At 44.2% G+C, this 25,846-nt stretch overlaps 2 protein-coding genes across 4 annotated transcripts in view; one reads left to right on the top strand and one right to left on the bottom strand.

Moving 5' to 3' along the window:
• The window catches only part of LOC119153849 (carboxyl-terminal PDZ ligand of neuronal nitric oxide synthase protein-like), a 36,246-nt gene extending 32,063 nt beyond the window's left edge, over window positions 1-4,183 (bottom strand). For 2 of the 3 annotated variants that reach the window (XM_037400762.1, XM_037400764.1), the window contains exons 1-2: window positions 3,985-4,183; window positions 21-92 (exon numbers count right to left, since the gene is read on the bottom strand). In XM_037400762.1, coding sequence (XP_037256659.1) covers window positions 21-92; window positions 3,985-4,089 — 177 coding nt within the window. In that variant the 5' untranslated portion in view covers window positions 4,090-4,183. Of the gene's footprint in view, window positions 1-20; window positions 93-3,984 lie in introns of those variants that run through there. The other variant, XM_037400763.1, reaches the window with a different exon arrangement.
• Window positions 4,184-13,321: 9,138 nt separating this feature from the next.
• Window positions 13,322-25,846, top strand: part of TTLL11 (tubulin tyrosine ligase like 11) — a 49,081-nt gene continuing 36,556 nt past the window's right edge. The window contains 3 exon segments of the mRNA XM_037400113.1: window positions 13,322-13,784; window positions 20,606-20,702; window positions 22,479-22,612. Coding sequence (XP_037256010.1) covers window positions 13,428-13,784; window positions 20,606-20,702; window positions 22,479-22,612 — 588 coding nt within the window. The 5' untranslated portion in view covers window positions 13,322-13,427.

Genomic DNA, 25,846 nt, shown 5'->3' with positions numbered 1-25,846 from the left:
TTCAGCTCTTTTGAACTTACCCTAATCCTTCTCATGGCTGCCACAATCTCCACACGGCTGTTGGGCCTGGGTACATCCAAGCTACCGATGTACTGAAAGACAGAACAGTGAGATGTCTGTAAAGCAATGCCCAAATTACTGGTGTAGGCTTCTTCAAAACAAACAGCATCTCTCATTAATTTAGTTCCTGCTTGGTTAGACTCTCCCTGATGCAGGACACGATAGGAGTATCTGTTTTGGATAATATTGTAAGTCAGGGAGAAGTTAATGGATTTGTAACATCGGGTGTGAGCCTCTGACCTCATTCAGATTCTGGGTGCACCTTTTCCAGTGCTTTGCAGGGTAATGCCTGTTGCTAATCAAGTCATGGTCTGAAAATGGGACTGTCCATCCTTTCTCACTCCTCACTACACCTGCTTTTAAAAGACTCAAAGCTAAAAGCACACAAGAGTTGGAAAATTGCCAGGATGTGCAACAACTAACTTTCCCAGAAAAGGCTCGTGATTCTGCCCTAACTTTTCAGCTTGGACCATCTTCCCTCAGGACATCACTGTGCCTGCTTGGTTGGATCAGCTTAGCTGCCTGCAGAATCCTGTTAAACCCACTCAAATCTGCATCCTACACCAGCTGTTTTTAACGATGCTTAGGGGAGCTGCAGTCCTAAACGAGATGCCTGGCTGAGCTGAGCTAGCGGCCGCCCTTGGCATCGGGTGCCTGCATTTCGGTGTAAGCACCAGTCCTGGGGGGGCTGAGACGTGGGCAGACAGCAGGTTCCCAGCACCTCCGCCTCCGCCGCTTCACCACACCTACAGCTTTCTGCGGATCGCTTGACTGTTCTCTTGCATGCAATGGCAATGTGCTGCTGACGCCACACGCGTTGTTAGGGAAGACCTGCAAGCAGACAGCTTCCCACTGCTGCTGTCTCTCCCTCCCGTGTGCTGTTCCCTGAGCTGCCTGTACTCTCCCCTTACACTGGGTTGTAACGCTTGTGTGCCAAAGCAGACTCTGGTTGTGCACCTGTTGGCAGGAGGCAGCTGCTGCAACGTGGTGGTACCTGTGGTAGCACACGTGGCACAGATGTACAGGAGTGTTGCCCGTGCTGCTGCCAAGCAGAGGAGGCACAAAGCTGCCAGCTCAGCCTTGGGAATGAGGAAAATACGCAGCATCCTGGGCAAAGACCGTGAATGTTGTAAAGTGGCGTGGCTCACAGCGCTGAGGAAAGACTTGCATGTCAAGGGCATGTTGGCGAGGGCAAGAAAAATACCATCTGAGTAAGAGGGCGAGCAGCCCGGTGAGAAATGCCAGTGTCCTGCCAACATGGGCTATACCGGGTGCGGTCCTGGGCCCGCGGCTCTGGCAGCTGAGGGCAGGATGCCGGACTCAGCGCTGGCGCCTTCCCAGCAGGGTCCGTCAGCTCCCCCAGTGTCACACAGCCCATCTCTGCACAGTGTCACAGGCAGGTTATTGGGGCTGTGTGTGCACTGGGCAGCTTACAAAGCTTAGTCACCCTCCCAAGAGCATTTGGTTCATGAATTGCATGTGCTTTTTGAGTGTGTGGGTTCAAGTTGTGGGATTTTTCTTGGAAGTTGTTCCCCTGTAGAGAGGGGAGGAGGAGAAGGGGCAGCTAAACAGAGTGATAATTAATATACATATGGACGGAGACAAAATAATTCCCCCAGTGCAGCCCCATAGCTATCGCTGTTACTGACATAGTTCTGGTTTTATTTCTCTACTGTAATGCTAGCAATGGGTTTTATTGTGAAAAACTACTTAACAGGGCTTTCAGAGATGAGTTCTCCTGTCTCACTATTTACTGCTTTTTTGCCTGCTTTGAAATAAACACCGCAAGCAATCTGAAAGGTCATCTAGCTTTTCTGATGCTTCTGTGAATGCCTTTGCAAAATGGCATTTTTAAGAGCAGTTAAGTTCAGCTATAGCCTTTGGTAAACCACAGGAGAGTCAGACTGCTCAGACCACAAAAGCTTGAGGGCAGCAGGGGAGGGAGCGACAGAGCCAGGATTCCCCTCTGCCCTCATGGTGAGGGCATTATCTGTATCGCTCCCGATCTGCGGTCTCTTTGGTTTGCAGGCATCTCCTTCCCCGCTCTGTGGTGGCTGTCAAGTACAGTCACAGGTAATCCAGATTAATTCAGTCCAGCTGGCTGGCCTTTTGTCTGCAAACAGAGCTGCAGTGGGGAACAGGCCATGCTACCAAAGATAAATTGATAGGTGTGGGCAAGAGGAGAGCTGGTGACTGCCAAGCCAGAAGATATTCTCCCAAGCTCCCTGCTTTGGCCTTGCTGCAGAGTCTGGGTACTCATGCTCCCATGCAGAGCCCTGCCAGCTCATGAAGCTCTGCACAAACAGCCACTTTTCCACAAGCAGCTCCCAGTATTGACCTCCTGAAGTTTGTCCCTGAAGATTATAGGGCAAGTAAGACAGTTTGGTATGTGGAGATTAGAGACCAAATGTGGTCAGTCAGATTGCCTGGTGCGAGACACCTGGCAGCCAGTTACAGCCTTGTCATTGTCAGAGTTGCAGCTGACTGATGTGCCCACAATGAGCATCCAAATTGCAAGAGACAGACTTCACAGCAGAGCCAAGCAAGCATGTTACTAAGGTAATGCAAACCCCATCTCAGACCCACACATCTTAACAGCATGTTATCCACTCTCTGAATAGCTCTGGATGTCTGAAGCTGTCAATCTGAAGAAGCCAGTTTCACTCAGTTAAAGGTATAATTCCTTCAAAACCTTTAAAAAAGTCAAAATAAGGATTTTTCTTCTCAGTACAGTCTGTGGCACAGCAAATGTTAATGTAAAAAAAAAATATTTTTTTTTTCTCCCCTAAGAAAGAGATTTTTTAAAATATGTGATTAACTGTCTATTCAGATCCATCCTATATCCTGCTTAAGTCTTACAGCTCTTTCAGCAGGAAAAAAACGGAATGTACAAAATCCACATTTCAAAGCTTTATTTGAATATATGTGCCCCTTCTTTCCAGCTCAGGAGACAGCAGGCGTGAATTCCATTTCTAATCTGTTAGGCCACCTGCAAAGAGGGGAAGGGAAACCTAGAGTTGCTCCAGCAAAATGCAATTCTTCTTGTCAGCTGAATTATGAACCCATTCCCTGTGCTGTCTACAGAATGTCAATTCCAATGGAGTCACTTTCTGAGAGCGATGCTGCGCTCACTGCCAGACTGTTCTTCATGATCAATATGAAATTTCTGACCAGTGTTTTTTTCTGATACCTGAAGGGCGCATGCATTTCAACGAAGGCCTTGCCTGCTCAGCTTTTCACGCAGGGAACAGGTCAGATGGAACAAGGCACTTAACACTGTTTGTAAGCAGCAGGTAACAGCCTGCTGGTTTCCGGGGGGCCCATGGCAGGAGCGGGTCCTGCCCGACTGGGGACGGGGCAGGCAGCAGATGGAGCAAGGACACGCGTGTGCACCTGCACAGGCAGCATCCCTGGCACTGTCCAGAGGGGTCTTTCCAGATCAGTTCTCAGACGAAGCATGCAAGGCAGCTTCTGAGGATTAAACAGCTGAAAACACCACTAGGAGAAGAACAGGAACCTGTTTGATTGTGATAATTAAGTGCGAGGCTTTCATAATTTGTTGGTGTTTTCTTTAGACTCCCTTAGGTCCGGCGCGCAGTTGCACGGGCTGGGGGCGCCTCCAGAGCTGCAGAAGCCCACGGCGGGCAGGACTGGAGGGGCACAGCGAGACCGGTGCCCACCACATGCCCCAGCAGCGGCTGCTGCCGGCCCAGGACCCCCAGCCCGCGGGGACCCCGCGCCGGCCTGCGCCAGGCGAGAGCAAGGGGGCCCAGCGCGGCGAGGGGGCGCCTGCCCGGGGCACCGCGGCCTCTGCCGGAGCCCCCCGCCGGAGCCGAGAAGGGGCTGGGGGCTCTCCCCGGGGCTGGGGGGCCCGCCGGGCCCGCCGCCGCCGCCCGGGGCTGGGGGAGCGCGGCCGGGGCTCACCTTGGCCTGGAAGTGGATGCCGTGCTGGAAGGCCTCCTCGTTGTGCAGCGGGACGCGGGAGTCGCAGCCATCGTCCACCAGGTTGTACCGGTTCTTCACCGGCATGGCGGCGGGCGGGCGGCCGCCTCAGGCCGCGGCCCCGCCGGGCATCCCCGCCGGCAGCACCCGGCCGCGGGGCGGGCGGCGCGGGGCCGGGGTGCGGGGCTGCGGGCGCCCGAGCGCGGCCGCGTTTTGAATGAGCGTCCGCGGGTGCGAGCGGGGCCCCGGCCCCGCCGCGGCGCCATTGGCCCGAAGTTCCCTCATGTGATGCGGAGGGCGGCGGGAGCCCGCCCCGCCCCGCCCGGCCGCGCCGCCGGCCCCGGTGCCGGCCAGGGCTCCGCCTCGGTGCGGGGGTCCGCGCACCGGAGCCGCGGGCTGGGCGCACCTCGGCTGCGGCAGCCCGAGCTGGGCGGCGGGGCGGCCGCCGCCGGCCCCGGCCCGGCGAAGTGCTGCCCTGCAGCCTCGCCGTGCGCGGCAGTGAGGCACCGGCGGCGCCCGGCACAAGGCGGGGCCGGCCCGGCCTGGCGGTCCGTTTTCGCACGGAGGAGCGGTAACACCGTGTCGTGACCCCCGCGGGCACGGGACCGCCAGGCCCCTGCTCTGGCTGTGGCTGTGGCTGTGTGGCCAGGAGGCGTCCCCGGTGGCGTGGCCGGGCTCGCCAGCGGCAGCTCCCCGCGGCCCGGCTCCCCGGTGCGGTCGCGTCTGAACCGAGTGGCTTTTTTGGGCGGTGTAAGTGACGCCGTGTCACGGCAGCAGCGCCCTAGCCGTTTCCCTGTTAGAACTGCTAACAAGGCGGTGTGCACAGTGACCTGGGATCTCACTGCAGCTCCGGCGCGAGGGTGGTCCACAAAAACCATTGTGTCTGAGCAGCGTTAGCGTGATGTACAGCTCTGCTAGTCATTAGCCCGTGACCTCTGTCAGGAGCCTGTCACACAGCTGATGCCCACTGACCGACTCAGCACCCTGTCAGGGCTTTTGGCCCCCTGTGTGCTCAGGGTGTCCTTTTCTCCCGGGTGAGCCCCTGTGGACGCCACTCCGGGATGCCCGACGTGCCTGAGCGTGCCGATGTTCTCAGCAGGCACTGGCACGGGGAAGGGGTGAGGTACACGCACGGCTTCAATGGCAAGGCCCAGTGCTTGTCTTCCAACTGTTCGTACAGCCATGCTCTTTGCTGTTTACAGGAGTGATCAGAAATGTGAATTGTGTAGAATCCAAGGGGTAGAGGTTTATGTGTGCTCCAAGTGATCTCATCTGGGTTCCCTCCAATAATTTTTGAGTGATCAATTGTGATTTTTTGTGATACAGATAATTCCACAGCTGGATTTTTGAACGTTGTTGGACAGGACCCTTTATGTGACTTTCACATCAGCAAGGCAAAATTTTGGCCACAGGTGGACAGTGCACAACTCCCTGTCTCCATCTCAGGAGCGTAATCGTCCTGAGTTTCTTGGCATCTCTGAGTACTTGTAAGTCAGTGGGAGATGGGCAAGAGCCAAAAATCCAGAAACATGTAATTAAGAGAGGGAGAAAAAATCCCAGAGAATTAATATTGGTTCACTGACTGTGACCCTACATGTTCAAGTATTTTGTGGTATTAGCAGCTCATTCTGGCACTTACGCTGGGATGGGTTCTGTGGTCAGCCTCCTGTCTTTGCCAAGTTTTTCTGTTTCCAGGCAGGCTTCCTTTTTTTTCTTCCAAGTTATAACTTTGCATTACCTTCCTATTTAAATATTCACATATTTATGCTAATCCCTCTTTTATACAGCGTAACTCAAAATGGGCTTTGTTTCAGGTATGTAAATCCACCTATTTGTTTCTGTCCAATATGCTGCTCTAGATACACATCTCACCTGCACATTCATCCGTTTAGTTCTTTGTTGGGGATCTTTTGTGTGGTCTTTATGCTGTTTTTTCGTGTGTACTTAGAACATTTCATGGCACCTTTTACCTTGTACGAATCTCTATTTAAAAAAGACCTGTTGACCTGAATTAATAACCTAGATTTTGTGTGCAAATGTCCTTGGACTGATTGAGCAAGATTCAGGCTTCTGGTTCTCCTAAGCCCAAAGAGGAGGAGATGCCACCCAGTCAGCCTATGCTTGTGCTTCCTTTGATGCTAATGCCAGCAAAGCTCAACTAGTAAGGGAAAAAACCCTAACACAGCCACTACTGGTGAGTCTCTGCATCGATTCTGCAATACTGCGTTTTAACTGAGGCATGCATGAACCTGTCATTGTGCTGGGCTGCTGACAATTTCTCCTCATTACCCTCCCGTTGCCACAAGAGCATTCCTATATAAGTGGGAGCATCTGGACTTCGCTTGGGATAGTTACATTTTTAAATCTGATAGAAAGAACAGGATGAAATAACAAGAATGGTCTCTTTATTTCTGTTCTGGTGCTCTCCAGTATCCCGCAGCTTATAAAATCCTTTGGGTAGGGGGCAAGAAACATCTCATGGGAACCCTGAGAAAAATAAGGCATCTGTGATTTAATAAAGCTTGCAGTGCCAGACTCTGTTAGATCACAATTGAATGGAGGTGTTTAATATTCCATGTTCATTAACTTCTGTGAACTTTTCATAGGGCTTAGCTCTTCTAAGGCTAATGGTTTGGATCTGTGTTTGAGAATTGAGTTTGAGGGCTGCTAAACTTAAAAAGCTGTTAACTTTCTAGGCTGTTTTTTGGGCAAATAAAATTCTTTGACTCCATTGAAGGTAAGAAAGCTATATGCCTTTTCTTCTGGATAATAAAACTGCGCAAATATGTGGAATTAAACAGTTACACAGTGCATCGTCATGGATTTAGTATAAACAAACCCCTACTAGCATTACTCCTTCTTGACGTGAACAGTTAGCCAAACTTCATAGTGGGTGTTTGCATCAGATGGAGGTACTGAGCTAGTTATTCCTTTGATGTGCAAAGCACATAGAAAGTCCCATTTCTCTGAACACAGTAGGAGTGAAGCACCAAAGACAGCTTCTTGGCTCAGAGCTTCAAGTGTTTTTGCAGAGAACAGGTTTGTATCAGCTTTCTTTTTCAGGCAGAGGCAGCAAGATTTCTTTCCTTCCCTTTCTGTCACAGGGATGCACATTTCTGTCTGCACTGACATTTACTCTGCATGTAAATCCCTCTTCCTATATAGCTTCGGTTTTTGAAGGGACCTCAAATGTGGTGTACATCAGGTAGTGGGTATTACGTGCAGGGTGTTCTTTAATTGTTTTGTCAGTTGTTTGCAGGGAAGGTATAGCTGTTGCTCCTGCCTGATCCTGTCAGGTGTCTTCCAAACCAACTTTCACAGCTCAAGAGTCACAGAGGCAATGCACGCTTCTCAAAGGAGAACTGGTCTTGATGCCAAGAATTTTTCCTCCCTTTTGCTAACCATTTTAAGCACTTATTTCTGCACAGCAGAGCTGCAAAGATTTTAAATGATAAAGATGCGACGTATCAAAAACAACCAGACAGACATCCAGTAATGGCAGACAAAACCTCCGTTACAGGAAATCACTTCCAAATCATACTTGTAAGATCTGAGAGGTCTGTGCATGTTTACTGTCTTAGCAGATCTGGTTTTGTTGTGCAACTTTATCAACAATATTAATACTAATTTGTGCTGGTGCAATTTTTAGGGTGAAGTTTCCAGTGTACTATCATGCCAGCAGTACCACTGCAGTGTGCCGGTGGACATCCCTTTGAGATTTAGCGGCTGAATTCACTTGCCATTCTTCAGGAGATGTGCGTTTTCTTGAAAGCAGAACATTTCTGTATACATTTAATAAAGTGGCAGAATGAAGCAAAGTATGCCTAATTCATAGTTACTCAGAAACAGCAGTTACTCCTGTAAAGTTTCAACAGTTAAGACCAAAGAGACTTAACTGACTTACTGATGGCTTTATAGGACAGAGGGATGAATACAGGTGAATCATATGGGGTATGCATCAAAGCAATAAATCCTTTCTCTAATTTCAATGACTTTGAATTTTATCTCAGTTATATAGAATAGTTGTTTAAGAGTTTGGGAGGTTTTTTTAATGCATGATACTAACAACCAGCTTCTGTCCCCTCCTCCTACAGAATTGGATGAGCTGATGTGGAGGAAGGGGAGGACAGCATGTTAGTGGAGGCAGAAAATTGTATATTGCAGTTGGATTTCCAGAATTTCAGACATATTCTGCTTCCCTTACAATTGCTTTCTTCACTCAGGGAAGCAAAATTAAACAGTATTACTACAAAGCAAAATGTTGCCTTTTCTTGATATCTTAAGACAGTCAGTGTTATGACACTGACTTAGTGGGGAACAGTGTGTCAGGAGTTTTCCACAACTTCATGAAACTGTCATACAAAGTTGCTGTAAGGTCAGAAGGTTATGTGTGTGTGTCTGTGTCCCCGTTCTAGCAAGCTGTGCTCTCCCCTAGTGAAAAAAAGATCTGGTAGCAAAGGGAGGTAAAGATTTATATTCCCCACTATGTAACTGCCCAACCTTCATTTAAATGAATTGATCTTGAGCTTCTATTTAACAGAAAAAATGGGGAGAAATCAGAAGCCCTAAACATTGCCAAATCTGAACTTTTCTGTGTAGGTAAACTATCAAAATACAGATGGATAAAGTAGTTCAGAAATGTGTTTTGACCTGCAGTTCCTCTTGTTTGCTTCACATCAGGTAACTATCACTCAAGATCATGAGGTGATAAACTAATATCTTAGTTAACCAGGTAAGCCTGGGGGCATCAAGCATGTCCTATAAATGCTGCTGTATGATGACATACAGAGGCAAGAATAGATAAATTAGGTACTGTTCACGGAAATTGTGTGATGTTGCTCTCTGTTGTATTGAGGATTTGACGAAAACAGAAAACTCCCAAGCAAAAGCTTTAAGTGAGTCTCTGAAGCTGCCACATGACGTGAACTCGGACGTGCCATGTGGAACTGTCATTGTTTCAGACCCCTCAGCCTCATATGTGTCCTCTGAAAGTACAGGGTCTGCTTGGTTGGATGATTAGACTGTTGCTTAAGAAGAAATGGAAGCTTCATGTCTTGAAGGCTCAGCTTAGCATTGTGGCCAGGCAATCTGCCCATTAGAATTGCAAGCCTCTTTCATGCATGGCCAGTTCCAAAGTTCTGTGCAGCAGGATTTAGGAATGAAAAATGTCATCTACAATTATGCATATTTTCATCATCTTCTATCATGCAAATCCCCTCACCCCAAGTGTGCAGCAAATGTTTTGTTTGCATATGTAGGTCAACTACAAATCTTCAGTGGTCTAACATAAACATTGGAAGCATAGGTTGATGTATACCGATTTAAACCCAGTCTGAAGCATACCACCACCACTGACATTTTCCAAGTGCAGTCTCTTTACTAGATATGTTTTCTTCTGATTTTTCATTTTATAAAGCATTGCTTGCTTATTGATTTGTGAAGGTACAACTGACAGAAGATGCTATCATTGAAAAGGAATTATTAACTTCAGACATGGATGGATAGTTCTTAATGAGTAACTTTTTTTTTATTATAATAGCTTCAGGAATGAGTTCTTTCTCAAAATGGTACATTAAAGTATTTCAGGAAATAATTGTTATTTTGCCATGCTACTTAGTGTTTTCCTTGTCTTGGCTATCTTTAAAAAAGAAAAATATAGAAAAGAATACATTTATTGTCTTTATGATGCTAGGTAAAAGAAAATTTGATGCAGACTCAGTAACCAAAAAGCTTACTAGAAGAAATTAAATTTATTATTTAAGAAAAATGTTACTTATTTAACCCATCAGCTTGATGTGTTTGCACATCTAACTCATGGATTCTGTATACCACAAGTTGGCAGTACAGTTCACCTCAGTATGAGTTACTTGGATCAGCACGGTATCATGATGTGAAACTCTCACTGTTCAGTTCACTGTCTGGGAAAGTGTAATTCTTAGAATTAGGTTTTCAGTGAGAATATCCCTGCAAATACATGCAGAGCACCTGTTAGCACAGTTCAGGGAAACAAGCTGATCTCTGGAGTGATACGCCGTATGTTATGCATCAGTGGTCTGCATCTGTAAAATTGCTTTATTAACAGACTGATCCTTGGATCTGACAGTTACCTAGGCACATCATGGGAAGGTGTGTATTTGCACACACAAACGTCAGGTTAACCATGTCATGGTATAAGGACCCAGTAACTTACAATTTAGGATAAATGAGAGTGAACTTGTTGGCTTAAGAGATGTACATATCTGTATAAATACGGTACCATCAAACAGTATCCTTCCCCATTCCCATAAAATTAGACTAGCAACTCTGTTATGTTTGATAGCCTGATTTTAACTGATGAAAGTACAGGGGCATTACATTAGCAGTCAGATCAGGGCTCTTACAAGGCCAAAATACTGCGGTTGAAATTGAAACATCTCTTGAAGGTATGTGATACTGTACCGGTAAATGTACATGTATAACAATACTCTTCCAAATTCCCTCCTGTGTAAGAAAACACACTTTGTTCTGTCCTGCCTACAAATACCATCACCACTGTGACCCTGGAAGATGATTCAGAAAAAAAAATTAATCGATATTTTTCCCAGCACTTAACAGATGTACAGTTCTCCTAGATAGAATACACATTCTTTTGCACTTAATGTCACAAGATAGTAACAATTTGATCTTATCAACAATTCCCTCTGAGCAAGGGTCTGGGGAAATAAGCTTGTGTTTGAGAACACACAGTAACTTTACATTTGCCCTCTTCACAGGGGACAGATGATCTGAAGTTTTGTATTTCTCTCCTGCTGCTAGATCCAGTTTGCAGTATTCAGTGGGATACACTCTCCTTCTGCATTACCTTGCTACCTTATTACTACTCAACCTATACTTTACTTCTCTACCTTGCAGTACCTGAACACCATGCACAGCCTGACTTCATGCTGAACACTACAGACCATCTCTGTTTATCTCAACATGAAATGAAGGTTTTATCCTTACAATACAGTATAAACCAGATATCTGATATATTAGTTTCTCTGGTAGAGAAACAACTAGTATATTATTAGCCTGTAAGAAATGTGGATATATCATAATTAGATATAAAAATATTTTCCCTTTGCAATCATTTTGTTTGGTATTTCCCGTGCTCCAAAGCCTGTTAGTGCCATGGCCCATCTTAACTATTTCATTACTTCAGCACTGCTGACAACAGATCGTACTTGCTGGAATTACAGACCTGTCTGAGATCCTGCTGGCACAGGGGAATGCTCCCAAGTTTTTAATAAAAGAATTGTCACAGCTATACCAAAAAAAAAAAAAAAAAGGTACATCACTTAATAGCTTAATAAATCACTTAATAAAAACCACCAAGAGCAAACTACATGACCTCAGCTTTCCTGGTCACTTCACATTGTAAGACACAGCACTGTAATTAATTAATTAATTAATTTTGTTTCTTCATTGTCCACAAAAGTATATGGCAGAAGATAGGGGATGCACTGAAAAAATATTTGTAGTGTTAGGATTGCAGGTGAAGCTCTAGTTTGCTGTTGAAATAAGACAGTATCTTGGTGATTAAACTTTCTTCTTCATAAACAACTGCTGACTTCCGGAAAAGGGTCCACACGTGTGGGACCACAGTTACGGGCACATTGTGTCTCATGTCTTGGTTTCTATAAAACACCAGGGAGCATGTGAGGTGAGAATGAAAGATTAATCCAGATGTTCCTGAAACCTGATCTAGCAGGGTGAAAGATACATTCGTATCTCCTCCTGGTCTGAGGAGTTCCACAGTCTGGCACTTAATCTTGATGTAACCTTTTAATTTTAACATGCAGCTAACTGGAAGTCCCAAATGTTGCTGCATTCATTTAAATTTTGCTTTCATTCCAATGTTTTCTTCCGATGTCCCGTTTCAGTCCTGCTCTACGCCAGGCGCACGACCCTAGTGACAGCTCCTTCACACAGAATTCTGATTATCCCTGCCTTCCCCCGCCCCTTCCCCCGCCCCTTCCCCCGCCCCTTCCCCCGCCCCTCCCCCCCGCCCCTTCCCCGCCCCTTCCCCCGCCCCTTCCCCCGCCCGCCCGGCCGCATTTCCCAGGGCGCAGCGCCACCGCGCTGCCGCCGCTTCCCCACCCCGCTCCGCGGGCCTGCCCTGCAGGTAGCGCCCCCTCGCTCACATGTGCGCCAATTTTAACTGATACCGATGCGAGAAAATACAGTGAGAAACCTAAAACTCTACCGGCAGGAGCTGCACAGATAACAGGAACCATCACCAGGCAGGCAGGGGCCTCACTGCCTGGAGAGAAGGTCTGGGGCTTGGCCCGCTCAGCACTTCAAAGGGACAGTTAGTACAGATGTTGGTGAGCTCCACAAGAACGTAAATCAGTACCCTTCTGACAAGGACGTGCTAGTTGCTAAAAGAAAAACTACTGAAGTGATAAGACTCAAGGACACTAGGATAAAATAATTGTGGTAGTGCGAGATCATGTCCTACTCAAATGGCCCCCCCGAAGAGAGTGAATCCCCTGCTCTGGGAGCATGCCCAGTTAATTAATGAACTGTACCTTTAAATTGAAGGAAAAAAGTAACCAGTAATTAGTAGGTGTAGACTTTGGGCAGAACTAACCAACTTCACTGTATAAATACGTACTGTGAGTACAACTCGGTGTGCAAGATAGGAGCCATCCCCCTTGCACCTGGCACCGCAACAAACATGTCTGCTTTTTAACTTATTGAGTTTAATTCCACACATCAATACTGGGAGGGATTCAGCTATCTGCATTGTAAAGCAGTTTTTGTATTTTCTTGCTGTGCGTTTGACTCACTGCGCGCCCATTCCCCGCGGCTTTTGATTATAAATAATTCAATAAAATACAGAAACCAATCAAAGCATACAGCAGACACCAGTCCAGGGCACTAAGCCGGTCATGACTGGACGAGGGTGAGGAAACTCAAGCGACGCCGGTCCGAAGCAGAGCAGCAAGGTTTTGTCCCGGCCTAACGGCGGCAGGACCCCCACCTCACAGGAAAATCACCCCGCCACACGAAAAAAAATGGATTTAATTTCTAAACCGCGCGGGCAGGGGCAGCGGTAGCGAAGTCAGCGGCCCTCAGGCGCGGCAAGAGCCGCACGCCCGCCCCTAGGCGGACACCGCCACCCCCGGCGGCGACTTCCCGCCCAGCGCCGCCCGCTTCCAAGATGGCCGCCGCGCCCCACCCCGAGCCTGTTCCGAAATGGCCTCCCCGGAAGTAGGCCGGCGGCCCTGCCCGCTCCCAAAATGGCCGAGGCGGCCGCAGCGCGTCATTACCGGCGGGGCGGAGCGAGGCGTGTCACCGCCTCACGGCGATTGGCCCCTCGCGCGGCCCGTCCGCCAGCTCCGCTCTCATGGCAACGGGCGGGGAGCGGGGGTGGCGGTCGGGCCGAGGCAGCGCGCCGCGGGATGGAGCCGGCCGGGGCCGCGCCGCAGGGCTGCGGCCCTGCCCGGGAGGCGGAGGAGCCCCCGGGGTCCCCGGCCCTCCCCCCTGAGGAGCTGCAGGGCGACCAGCCAGCCAGGCAGTCCCCGGGGGAAGAGGCGCTGCCCGCCGCGGCCGGCCGGGAGCGGGGCTGCCGAGGGGCCGGCCCGCAGGGCCCGCCGGGGCGGGCGGCGCGGGGCAGGGGGCGGCGGGCGCCGGGCCGGCGCGGCGGGGAGGAAGGGGTCCGGGCCGCCCGGCGGCCCCGCGTCACGGTGGACAGCTCCAAGGCCAAGACCTCGCTGGAGGCGCTGAAGATCAGCCTGCGGCAGCTGCGCTGGAGGGAGGTGAGCGTCCGCCCGGCCCGCGGGAGGCTGCCGGGGCCGCCCTCCCCTTCCCCGCCTGCCCCTGGCTGCGGCAGGGCCCCGGCCCTGCCCTCCGCTCCGCCCGCGGCGCTGCCGCCGGGGCAGCCCACCCCCCGGTGCCGTGGGCTCTGCCGCGGCCAGGCGCCTCTGCTCCTCCTCCGCCTCCCCGGCCGGGCAGGAGCAGGCTGCTGGGGCCCGGCTGGTGTCACCCCGGCCCGGGGCTTCTCTAATTCACTGTCACCTCTGGAGGCTGATGTGATTCATGATCAAGATTGCCATCGTCAGTTATGCAAGCCAAAATGGGGGTAGTCGGATGTTACGGTTTAAAGCTTGAACTGATCATTGGAAAGGGCTAGAAAGAAACCTGCCCCTCTGCATAAATGTTTGGCGTGTTGTGTCCCTTTCCGTTTCTTTCCTTTCACCCTTCCCGCACAATGCGCGTACAGAAATCAGGCTCGTGAGCGTGGAGGGAAAGGTATAACCTGCCAGATCAGCTGGCTAATCCATGGCAAAGCCTCCGCGTCGCGGATTATCCTGGAGACGTGTCAAAGAGCACTGCATATGAATGAAATATTAAACCTCCTAATAACGCATACATAACGGGCTTTAGCCTTCTAAATTATTGTATGTAGAGAAGACAGGCTTTTTTTCCCCCCCTACAGCTTGAGTCATGTGTTCTTTTTGTGATGTGTGGATTCAGCGTCTGCCTGTCAGTGGCGAGCTGGGGTGATGACAGTACAGGAGCTGGCACAAAACTGATGCTTTTGAACTCCTTATTTAAAACTCTGAAGAGATTTCTAATGTATATCTTACTATAGATGCTAAATCATACTCAAATTGTAAAGATTTTATTTCCATAATAACTTTATAAATGGCTTTATAGAAGTTGAGATGGCTTGTAGGAGCCTTTTGAGGAGCTACTGTAAGAAAAAGGGTACTTGTAATCCATTTAGAAGAGGGAAGCTGGAGGGGACATAAACTGGAAGGATAAAACCTGAGGATGAGTTGTTTCTTCATGTGCAGAACTAGGGTACAGCTGCGTCATCTGGGCACCTGCTCCACTTAACAAAGCTGCCTCTGGGATGCCTGCTCACAAGATACAAATATTTCTGTGTACCTGAGGCTTTTTTAATGAAATTTCTATGGTCTTGGGGTAGACAGTCTGTGTTGTGCCTAACCTCAGAGTTAAATGCCACAAATTTATTTTCTGGAGGGTTGAGTGGCAGTAAATATTACCGAAGTTTATTTGTAATGTCCTAAATACTAGTACCACAAAGACATAGATGCTTCTCGCCAGGTAGAGTAATGCTTTCTCATTCTCTGTTTTCGTAAAATTTTATTTCAAGATTTTTGTTACTTAAATCCAGTGGGAGAATATAAAAATCTCGTTGCACAAATGCTCCAGTTCTCAACTCCTGGTCTTAGAGCAAAGTAGTAAGGAGACAGCGGAGGCGTGACATTAAAACCTGTTACGCTTACCTCTTTTAGCCCTCAGAGTACCTGTGGAGTGTCTGTCAGCAGCCTTGCTCCATGTTCTGCTCTGTGGCATACAGAGCAAGGGGGACTTCACACATAATTTCTTCTTACTTATTGTCAAGTTTTACGTTCAGAGTGCCTGGTACCATTCCAGTGAGTGTTTCTGAATTACTGATTTAAGTTAGCCTCACAAGTTATGTTGGTAATGAGCCATACTTAGTGGTTAATTTTGTCTTTTCTGTTTCCTGAGGTTTTACTGTTTTGCATATCTGTCTTGCACTTTGGTATTCTGTCCTACAAATTGATTTGTTTCATGTGCTCTTGTTCCTCTTTTGAGTATCTGCACTGTATTAACCAGCATTCTCCTTCCTGCTCTGCGTCCCCCAACAGCAATTGCTTTTACTTCATCTTTTTTAGTTTACTGTCTCCCTCAATATCCCGTCTCCTCCATCCATTAGCTTGGTCAATATTTTTTCATTTAGTCTGTTGCTTCCTCTTCTGGCCACTTCATACTCTTAATAAAGAGACCTAATAAGGAATTTTGCAATGCTAGACTGTACCATCTAGGTGGCCAGCAATTCATTCCCTGTAAACAAGTCACTGTAATGTATTGCTGTATATTTTTCAGCTTATAAATAGGTTAATAAGTATGAACGTGATATTTCTCAAGGAAGTGTTTTGGTTTTTTCTTTATTTCCCTCCTACCTACCCACCCCGCCCCAAAGGTGGGAAGAGTAATGAAAGGGGAACTGATATTAGCTATGATTCTTAACCAGTAGTTTTTATATTGTGGAAAGTGTGAGGGTAAAAGTCTTCTAGGATGGGAGCAAGGCAGACTGTTGACTTCAGGCTAGCAGACTTTGAGTAGACACAGGGAATCAGTAGGCAAAATCTCATCTAGATTTGAAGAGGAAAATAACATTAAGAAGAGAAATCAAAGGAAAACTCTTTTATTCAAGTTACATATAATTTTGAAAGCTCTCCCTTTCAAATGTTTTATAGCACTGAAGTATTTGTTCAAACAGCTATCGTTGGTGCCGGAGAGCCTTGGAAATAGTTGCACTGTTCCAGCAGTACCAGCAGAGGGGACACATGATGTCTCTTGCAGGATCCATAAAAATAATTTGAAAAAAATCTTAAAGTGGTAATGAGATGCACATATTGTTAATACTGATGTTTCAGGGACTGGTATTGTACTTGTCATCCCTTGTATAATACTTTTCAAGGTGATTGTGTCTTGGGGTTTGATGTAGTATATTTGATCCTCCTTCTGCCTCACTGTTTTTTTCCCCATTGCTGCTTTTGCTTTGTTTCTGTTTTTCTCTGTGTTTGCTGCTGGTTGTGTTGGCTTGAACGTTTTGTGGGGCAGGAGACATTATGCTAGGCTTTTTAAAGCGAGCTCCTTTTTATTGATAACTTTTTCTGTCTAATGGATACCATCATTACAGTGTCATACAGGCTTTTGGTTGGTGGGGGTTTTTTTTTGGGTTTTTGTTTGTTTGTTTGTTTTAAGTTGTATGTTCTGGAATCTCCTTGCAGTAGTTACGCTGACTTGCTGGAAGAGCTTTGTTTGAGTAATAGTATGTTCCCTGATAATTTGTAGAAGTATGACATAACACACCATGTGAGTACAGAATTGTCCACATGGTAGTAGTTCATTTTAGTAAACTAACATATGGTAAATGCCATTACAAGACACAAAAAAAAAAAAACAAACCAAAAAAATCCCAATACTCTAAACATGGCTAATATTGATCAACAGTTTGTTCTATGGCACTGATACATGAGGAAGAGGTGAAAGTCTGAGAGAGCATGATTTGACTGTTGAGATTCTGTTATCAAAAGTAAAACACAGTAAAAAAAGTTGGTTTTTTTTCCAGCTGTAGGAATTTTGAGTAAATTAAATTACCAACCATGATAGTTTTGCCTGGGCAACGTGCAGGGGAGGACCTTTTAAAAAGCATTGCAGAATTTTAATGTGCATGCCAGTGAAGCAATTACTCCCATCACTAGATTGGACTATCTGATTTGGTGTGTCAGATTCTTTAAATGAACATGATATGCCAAATGAAATAATAGGCACAAATTGAGCTTGCATCCTGAGTTTATTCATCACTTAATAAATTATTTCTTCGGCTAGCTTTCAATTACTAGGAAAATGGAAGAAGCAGATGTCTTGGGCATCAAATATCCCAGCGTTAAGCGTTTCATTTGTCTCGCTGTTCAGTAGCTGCATGGAAGTGTAGAAATAGTTTGAAATTTTATGCTGGGAAAACCTGACTAGAAGACAAGTCATTTAACTTGTCATTAAACATGATGGAACAGACTGATGTGACCCATGAGACAATTTAAATTATTGGCTTCTAATCAAAAGGTAGAAATGACCTGTCAGACAAATCTGACTGTGATTAATTGTGTCAAAGTTGTGGAAACAATTCTGTTCTCATTGTGGCTCCTTGTTTATTTGTTCTGACAAGTGTCGCTCAAATCTAGATGAAAAAGATTTAAAATAAATTGTTTGAAGAGTTAGTGAATTGATTGCAACCTGCAAGTTGTTTGCAGTGACTGATCCGAGGACCAGGCTGAGTTTTTCTGTACAGGATGGGCCTGCTGTAGCAAGGATGGCCCCATGTTTATGGCCTCCATTCCCCGTGGCTGCGAGCATCTTGGCTTTGGCACAGGTTAGTGCAGATCTGGGGTTATTGCAGCTGACACAAGGTAGCTGAAGACAGAAGTTGTTACGAGAACAGCAGGCTGCTTCAATTGTCCAGCTTTCTCCTTTTAGTTAGTCCCCTGCAGCAGGAGCTGGGGAGGTGGCAGAAAGGCCTCTTTTATCACCATTAAGATTAATCTATATCTGCCTGGCGCTGCCAGAGGGAGCCAAAAAATCGAACTTGTTTGTTCCTTTCCAAACACTATTCTTATGTAAAAGTATATTGCAGATGGTAAAGAATCCTTCCCAGCTCATTCAGGAGGTGCATTTGATCCCTTTGTTGGATAAATCCAAATAATCTTGATTTGTCAGGAGCAGGGAAGTAGCTATGCTATCTTAGTCGGTGATGCAGGGGTGCAGTGCTTCCATTTTCCAGTCCAGAGCTGCTCACTTTTCATCTGTTGTGAAATGATTTCTGCACAGTGTTTGTAAAGTGCTTTGATATCCTCTGTAGATGAAAGGTGTTATATAAATGCAAATTTCATTCCTTTCATTTCAGTTTCATTTAATAAATAAATAAATTGTTCAGGTTTTAGTGGGGAGGGCACTCTGAGACCTAATGCTGCATCTGTATTCAGGATGTACCTGTGGAGAGAGGTTAAGGCCACTGATTGTCTTTCAGAGCCTAACAGAATTAATTTTCACTTGTACAGAAACAGATTTTGCAGGCTGAATAATAATGAAATAAGTGAAGAATCCACTGGCTCTGTTAAATTGGGTATCTCATCCCTATGAGTAAGGAAACAGAGGAAGGATGCATTGCTCAATTAGCATTTTAAATTAATTTTTCAAGGCTATTTACTGAGGAAACTGAAATTTTAATTAGAGTAGCAAATAAAGTAATTCACTCAAAAGCTTTATGAGACTTTTCTGTCATATTGAAAAAAATCCAATGCTTAAAGAAATGTTTTAAAGCAAGAAAATTTACATTTTGAGTAAAGAACAAGTGGTTTCTGCAAAATACTGTGGTTCTTTCAATAAGTGAATAGTATGGAAGTTGCTGTGTAATGAGGGTGGTAGATATTTAATACAAACGTGTCCTAAAAATGCTGTGGTCAGAAATACAGCATATTTATTTGAAAAAGATGTAGCCTAATAATAGAAGAGATTCCTGTGTATATATTCTGTGTGGTATTTAAATGGTATCTACATGGAGTTGCAGATATAATGGGGGTTTTGATTGCTAAATGGGACTGTGTCTAAGAGAACAAGTGTGAAAAAGAAGAGTATCCTTTTTTACACACACACACAAAAATATTTATTATAACATGGATTACAAATGTTTGGGTTTTAACTTAGTAATTTTTTTTTTTTTAATCTTTGGATACTGCTAATTCATGGGGCTTTTGGTCTTATTGCTGGTAGCTTCTTGGTTTTTTAAACCCACTTTACCACTACTAGAACCTGCTGCTATCAGTAATTGGCAGTGCTGTTTCAGAGCTCTTCAGACTGCTTAAAAAAAGGTTGATCTTTTTGCTAATAGAAAAAAAAAACCTATACAGTTTTCCAATTATGGTGAAACCTTGTGTGAATGGGAGAAGAGGCTGGAATACTTAACACTGTTGAAATAATTGCATTCGTTATTAATAGCTTAAATATATATGCTCAACAAATGATTAATTGAATTGCGAGGTTTTCTGTTAATTGCAGGCTATTAGTACCAGAAAGGAATTAATACTGTATAAACTAATACATATAACTGAATATGCATAAATGAATAATACAGTTATTTCACTTAAATATCTTGCTTTGAATATCCATTTTAAATTTATTGCAGCTTAGACACCAATGTAAATCAGCTTGCTCAGAAAGTGCTTTGCAGTTACAACCTACTATTAATTTACAATGATGTTACTAACTATATGTATTTCCTGAAATGAGTTACTAGCAGAAATGTTTCGTGCTGATGGGAAACTGGGAGCACATGGAGATGCCACGTGGTTGGGGGTGAAGGGCCACCACGGGTATGGGTGCAATCTGGGAGAAGGCTGTGGGTTACCAAGCTGCAGAGAGGGAGTGTAAATATAGGGCATAGGACGTTGCATTAAATGGTGATCTTTTTAAGACTAGGAGTCGATTTAGTAACTGCCAGTAATGACAATTCCTCCATGACCTCTAGTGTTTTTTTTTTTTCCCGTGATGGTTGATTATCATCCCTGAAACGGGGGAGAAAAAAAACCCAACCCAATGCAAAACACTGTCACACTTTGTTTACTTCCCAGCTGTAACACTTGCTATTGCTGTGCCTTCATGTGCCGGAATTAAGTGCTGCTTAATGAAATTTTATTCCCTGTAATAGTATTTTAAATGACAAATGAGTCATGCCTTAATTGTGGTTGATAACAAGCTTAGAGTTTCTCAGTACAGATCATGTCTCTCAGTTATTTGTTTTTAGTTTTAGAAACCTTTCCTGGTTTGTTAACATCTTGAGCTTTAGAGTCTTGAACTGATCAAAATATTCTTAGTTTTGCAACCAAAATATAGAGCATATTTTCTTTTGACAGTCAGAAGACTGTTCCTGAATGGTTTATGCTTAACATGAGCATTTAGAAAAGTAAGGAATGAATGGGTATTGCCAGATTGCTTCAAAACTTGTCTCTTGTCTCTTTTCCAGTTTCCTTTTGGCAGACGCTTGCCGTGCGATATCTATTGGCATGGGGTATCATTTCATGATAATAATATATTCTCAGGTCAAGTCAACAAGTTTCCAGGTATGTTACTTCTGTTTAGAGTTTAAACAACTGCTTTAAAAACATGATGATTTTAACTGTTTCTGTGTTTTACTGTTTTTTAATGTGAATTATCTGCCTAATCAGCTGCTAGCATTTTTAGCATATTACTGTTTCTGGTAGGTGGCTTCTGCTTAGGGGGTAAGAATATCAGAATGGGTGTCTTGAACAGTATCTGAAATGAAATTTGTTTCGGAGAGAAAGTGGTTTTGGTGAAGAAAATGCTTCGTATGTATGACTTAAGGAAAAATAAAGAGTGTTAGGCTACAATTTAAGTGACGTATGCAATTCTTGTTGGTCATCTAGCACTGATAACAGCGCTGTATCTTTGGATTTGGTTTTGATTCAAAGTGGCAAGAGTCTGTTTTGTTTCGTACTCTGGCCTATCTCAGGGAGAAGCTCGAAGCAGAGTTCCTCAAATGGATTTTTTTAATATTGAAGAGTTCACGTCAGTCCTCATCTTATGATGACTCTTCTACTTTTTTAAGCTCCCTTTTTTCTCATTTAATCCCTGTTGAGATATCTCTAAATAAGACCTAAGAGCTTAGGTATTGACTTACCAAAGCCCTTTACTTCAGATTTATTGCTGCTGTTAGTATGCTGTGAGAAGAACCCTCAGATATTGAACTTTATGCTTTGTTTACCCTGACTTTCTCCTGTCTGGAGGAAATTCACGTTCAGGTGTTGGATGGTGTAGTTTTCTGGTGGTTTAAATCTGTGCCAGGTGAACATGGTAAGCAAGTGGCCCGCATGGTAGTCAAAAACAGAGTCCTTCAGAACTAGACCTGGCTTCCAGGAACATCGTGCTAACTTGATGCTGGGTTTTACTATATTTTTTCTTTTCCAAAAGAGATCTGGATGCTTTTCTTAGTCACTTGTGAGAGGATTCAAAGAATCTGAAAGGGTTGGTCTGCAAGAAGACTTAAAACTTTTCCATAAAAATAGCTTTTTAGTCTCATTCCCAATGGAAACAAGACTCAGCAATTGTGTGTGTGTTGCCCATTATGTCCTCCTTGTACCTTTGGAATCTTCTGGCCAAAATCAACCACACTCAATAAAGAAAGATCTGCAGTCTCAGACTGCTGTGTTCCCGTAGGTTTTGTGGAAACTTGCTGACCTTGTAGGGAAGAAGCCCACAGATGATGTTCTCACTGAGAAAGAAGCTGCAGCATGAACCTTGTAAGCTGTAATATCTGAAAGCGTACAAACAACTCAACAGTAACTCTGACTGCCTCAGCCCTTGCGAAAAACTTCTGCCAGAGCTCACACAGATCTGCGTGTGGCTTGGTCCAGGCATGAGATTCAAAGCTGCAGGAAAGCAGCTAAGTTTGTCTGCTCACAAAATAACTTATTCTTTCTGATGTAGTTACTTAAATGAATGCAAAGTAAACATGAAGTGGTTGATTATATTTAAAGGAAATTTTTATCTGTCCTGGAATGATAGCAGGCTAGGGCAATAATTTTGGATTACGGTAAAGGCAGTAGTCACTATTTGATGAAAGCTTTCCCTCTATTATTCTGAGCTGTATTTTTCCTAATTATTTTTTTAATATGATACAGTAATACATACAATATGAAATAGGGCAGGAGAATGCTACAAATACTTTGTCAGATCTTAAAAATTTTGAAAGGTTTTCAGCTTTATTGAAAGCAAAGTGCCTTACTAGTAGGGTGAGCAATATTATCACAATTTACTTCTAGGATGAACTACAGTGCAGGTTTTTCATGACTTCTAGACACTCTCTATTCTTTTCCTAGGCATGACAGAGATGGTACGAAAAATTACACTGAGTCGGGCAGTGCGAACAATGCAAGATCTGTTTCCTCTTGAATATAATTTCTATCCTCGATCCTGGATTCTGCCAGAAGAATTTCCCCTCTTTGTGGCTGAGGTAGATTACTTTTACTCTCAGAACAGTATAACTTGTTGGATATTGTTGCCATTTGTTAGTTATTTGTTGTTATTTGTTGTTAGTTCTTAGTCTTTCATACCTACCAGATTATTTAAAATCACACTTGGGTGCTTTAGATTACATGTTTTTCAATTTGCCTGAGATCAGACATAGTCTGGATGAACTGCTTTTGTTTGTTATGTTCTAGAGTAAACTTAAAAGCAATAATGCTTCTCTGCAATGCCAGGAGAGATGTCTGAAAATTAAACATGGTAGAATCATAAGCCCTTTCCTTCCATATTCCACTGAGTTTAAAAGGGCTGAGGAGGTTCCAGTACAGTGTGTGCAGCGTGGTACTTCACCATGTTCACTCTCACTGAAGTCTTTTTAGTCCGTTTGGCCTGTTCTATCCAAATCCTTCAAAAGAGCATTTTGGACTGTGCATCATTAGGTATACTCGCATCTCCCTGAATAATTGTTTGTTTGAATCTCTTGTCAGACTGTTGCTTTGTTTAAATATTCAGAATGTAATAAAATGCCATTCTTTTTCAGCTTTATTTTTTTCCAAAAAAGTGATGCTGTGTGTTGGCGTTTGGTTCTGTTATTACAAATATATATTTTTTTAAATATTGTATGTATTTGTTTTAACCCTGTCTGACTCGCCCAGTGCCTTTTTGTATTCTCCAGTATCCTCTGCTTGGAAAAGTGAGAGAAAAAGGTATGGACTTTAATAGACTTCTATATTGTGTGTCACTTTTTAGATAATTGCCATATCCACAATCCAATTAAATTCATGAACATCTTCTAATATATACTCTTCAAGTGCCCTGGGTCACTGCCATGGCACTGCTAGTTAACAGCAAAAATGAATAAAATCCCAACAGTACTTTAGCCTTATTGCTTTAGATGTAAGACCAATTTGTAAAAGGAGTATAAGTTATCCGATCAATTTAGCAGTGACAGGTAGATAAGTGAAAATAACTTGGAAGTGAACTTTCAAAATGGTGCACTGGGGCCCCAGCAATGACTGTTTTGGGAATTGTGCCTGTCTTGGTTACAAGGCACTGAACTGAGAGCGCGTAGCCGTGTGGTCCGTACAGCAGGTTAAACGCACGGACCCGCACGCTGTCAGCAGGTGGCACTGCAAATAAATACTTTTCTCTGGTTGAGCAGTTACTGGAGTGAAAATGATTCGGTTTTTGTTCCAAGAATAACAGATGTCCGGTAGCATGCTCCTAGGAGTTTCCTTTGCATATGTTCTTCCATCTGTGTTTGAGAAAAGCATAGTTCTTGTTATCAAACATTATATTTTATGTTGTAAGAGTTTATGTTCTACTTAACACAAGTTTGTAATGTAACCCCTCCAAAACAAGAAAAAATACAAAACAAAAAATTCCAAATCCGCTGTGAACTATAAATGGTTCAGAACACTTTCATTTGCAGTTTCATGAGCTCTCAGTAGGGCCTCTCCAGTCTTTCCTGTTATTTGTTTATATATGGTTTTGTTTGCTTTAGAACCAAGGTATCCTAATGCTGCTAAAAATGCCAGTGCTCAGAGACTGAATTTTCAGGTTATTAATAAATGAGTACAATACAGCGTTGGCAGTGCCTGCATGTTAGACATACCTGTATAGGACCTGGCATATACTTGAATATGAGTGCCATCTGTACATTTACCTGAGCAAAAGATGACCATCGTTTTAACCATCTCTCTCTGGCACTTCTGGAATTAAAGCTGTATTGTCATGGGCTGCAGCTACTAAGCACGTAGCTCTAGATCTGTCATGCTGAAACTCATGTTGCTGCACCTCTACTGGTACTAGTATTCAAGTCCTTTAGGGCACAGTTAACTACCACAAGTCAGATTCTGTGTCTGTGTAGGTATAGGTTAGACATGAGAAGATGGTGCTGTTTGTAGTGTAAGATTTTGTCACACAGAGCTGGACTAAGAAGTGAACACCTAAGAGGTTTTATTTGTGATAGAAATGACTACTGAAAGAAGAAACTCCTTGAGAATTTAACTCTCATGGCTACCTGCTGAAGCACTGTAACGTTTCAAAACACTTTTCTCAAGTATCCTTATTTTGCCTCACTTCTGTAGACATGATCAAGAACTTTTGTCATACCTTTGTATCAATAACTACATCAAATGCTGTCAGCTTTTCCCAGTTTCCCCTATACCTAAATCCAGGTAGAAGACACTACAGCTAATCCAATGTTAATCTTCTGTCCTTTAAAAGCCAGCAATTGATGAGAAAGCTGCACTCTTGAATTTGTTGTGGATGAGCTTCATATTGGGAAATACCAACAAAATGGTGGTTCCCTTAGTGTCATTTGTATTGAAATGAAACAGTGATAGGTATTTCTAACAAAGGCTTAAAAGTTCATTTTACTAAGTAAATAATACTTAACTATTTTCAGTATTCACCTTTGGGGTTTTTTTTATCTCCTAAACCATTTTGTATTAACATGTCACTGTAACAGATGATAAATTGCGGACAAGCAAATTTCTCAGGTGCTACAGTAATCACCCCTTCACTAACAGAGAAGAATCTGTTGGAATCTATGTGCTAAGAATTTATTTCTAATAGAAAATTCCAATTTCTGAAAAGTAACTAGCTTGGGATTCAAACCAGGACCTTGATTGTTCTCATACTGCCTTCTTTGTGTCGTCTGTGAGGATGATGAATAGGCCTAGTATGATTAATTTTTAATAAGAATCTAATTTGGACAGTCTAATTTTCAGCGCAGCATTTTTTTTGTGGTTTAATCAGGTTTTTAGCTTTTGGATACCTCTTAGGCATAGACATGAATGTTCTAGTCTTTGTGCTGTCAAATCTTATAGCCCATAAAATGTAACACTCAATTCATTCAGCCTGTGCTCCCTCATGAAGGGCAAACCTGTAAATGGATCAGATTTTCCTACCGTTAGACGTCATACTCTCCTCTTGCTGTTGACTGTAAACAGTTAACATGTTTTTAAAGATAACTTCCTTCTGTCAAGCGAAGTACACAGAAATATCTCATTCTGTGTGAACTAATTTTCCTACATGACTGAATTGTCTGAGTCTGGACAAGCCTCCTCATAATGAGAATGTGAAAGAATATAGTTGAGGGGATTGTGGAGAATTTGAAGACTGCTGTCAGGAATTTCCTTGAAGATCAAGAAACCATCTGTTTTCTTCAAGACAGTCAATCTGCTGCAAAACAAACTGGCTCAGGATTACTATTCCC

Source organism: Falco rusticolus, chromosome 9, assembly GCF_015220075.1.
Source record: "Falco rusticolus isolate bFalRus1 chromosome 9, bFalRus1.pri, whole genome shotgun sequence".
NCBI classification, from domain to species: Eukaryota; Metazoa; Chordata; class Aves; order Falconiformes; family Falconidae; genus Falco; species Falco rusticolus.
This window is presented reverse-complemented; position numbering and strand designations above follow the sequence as displayed.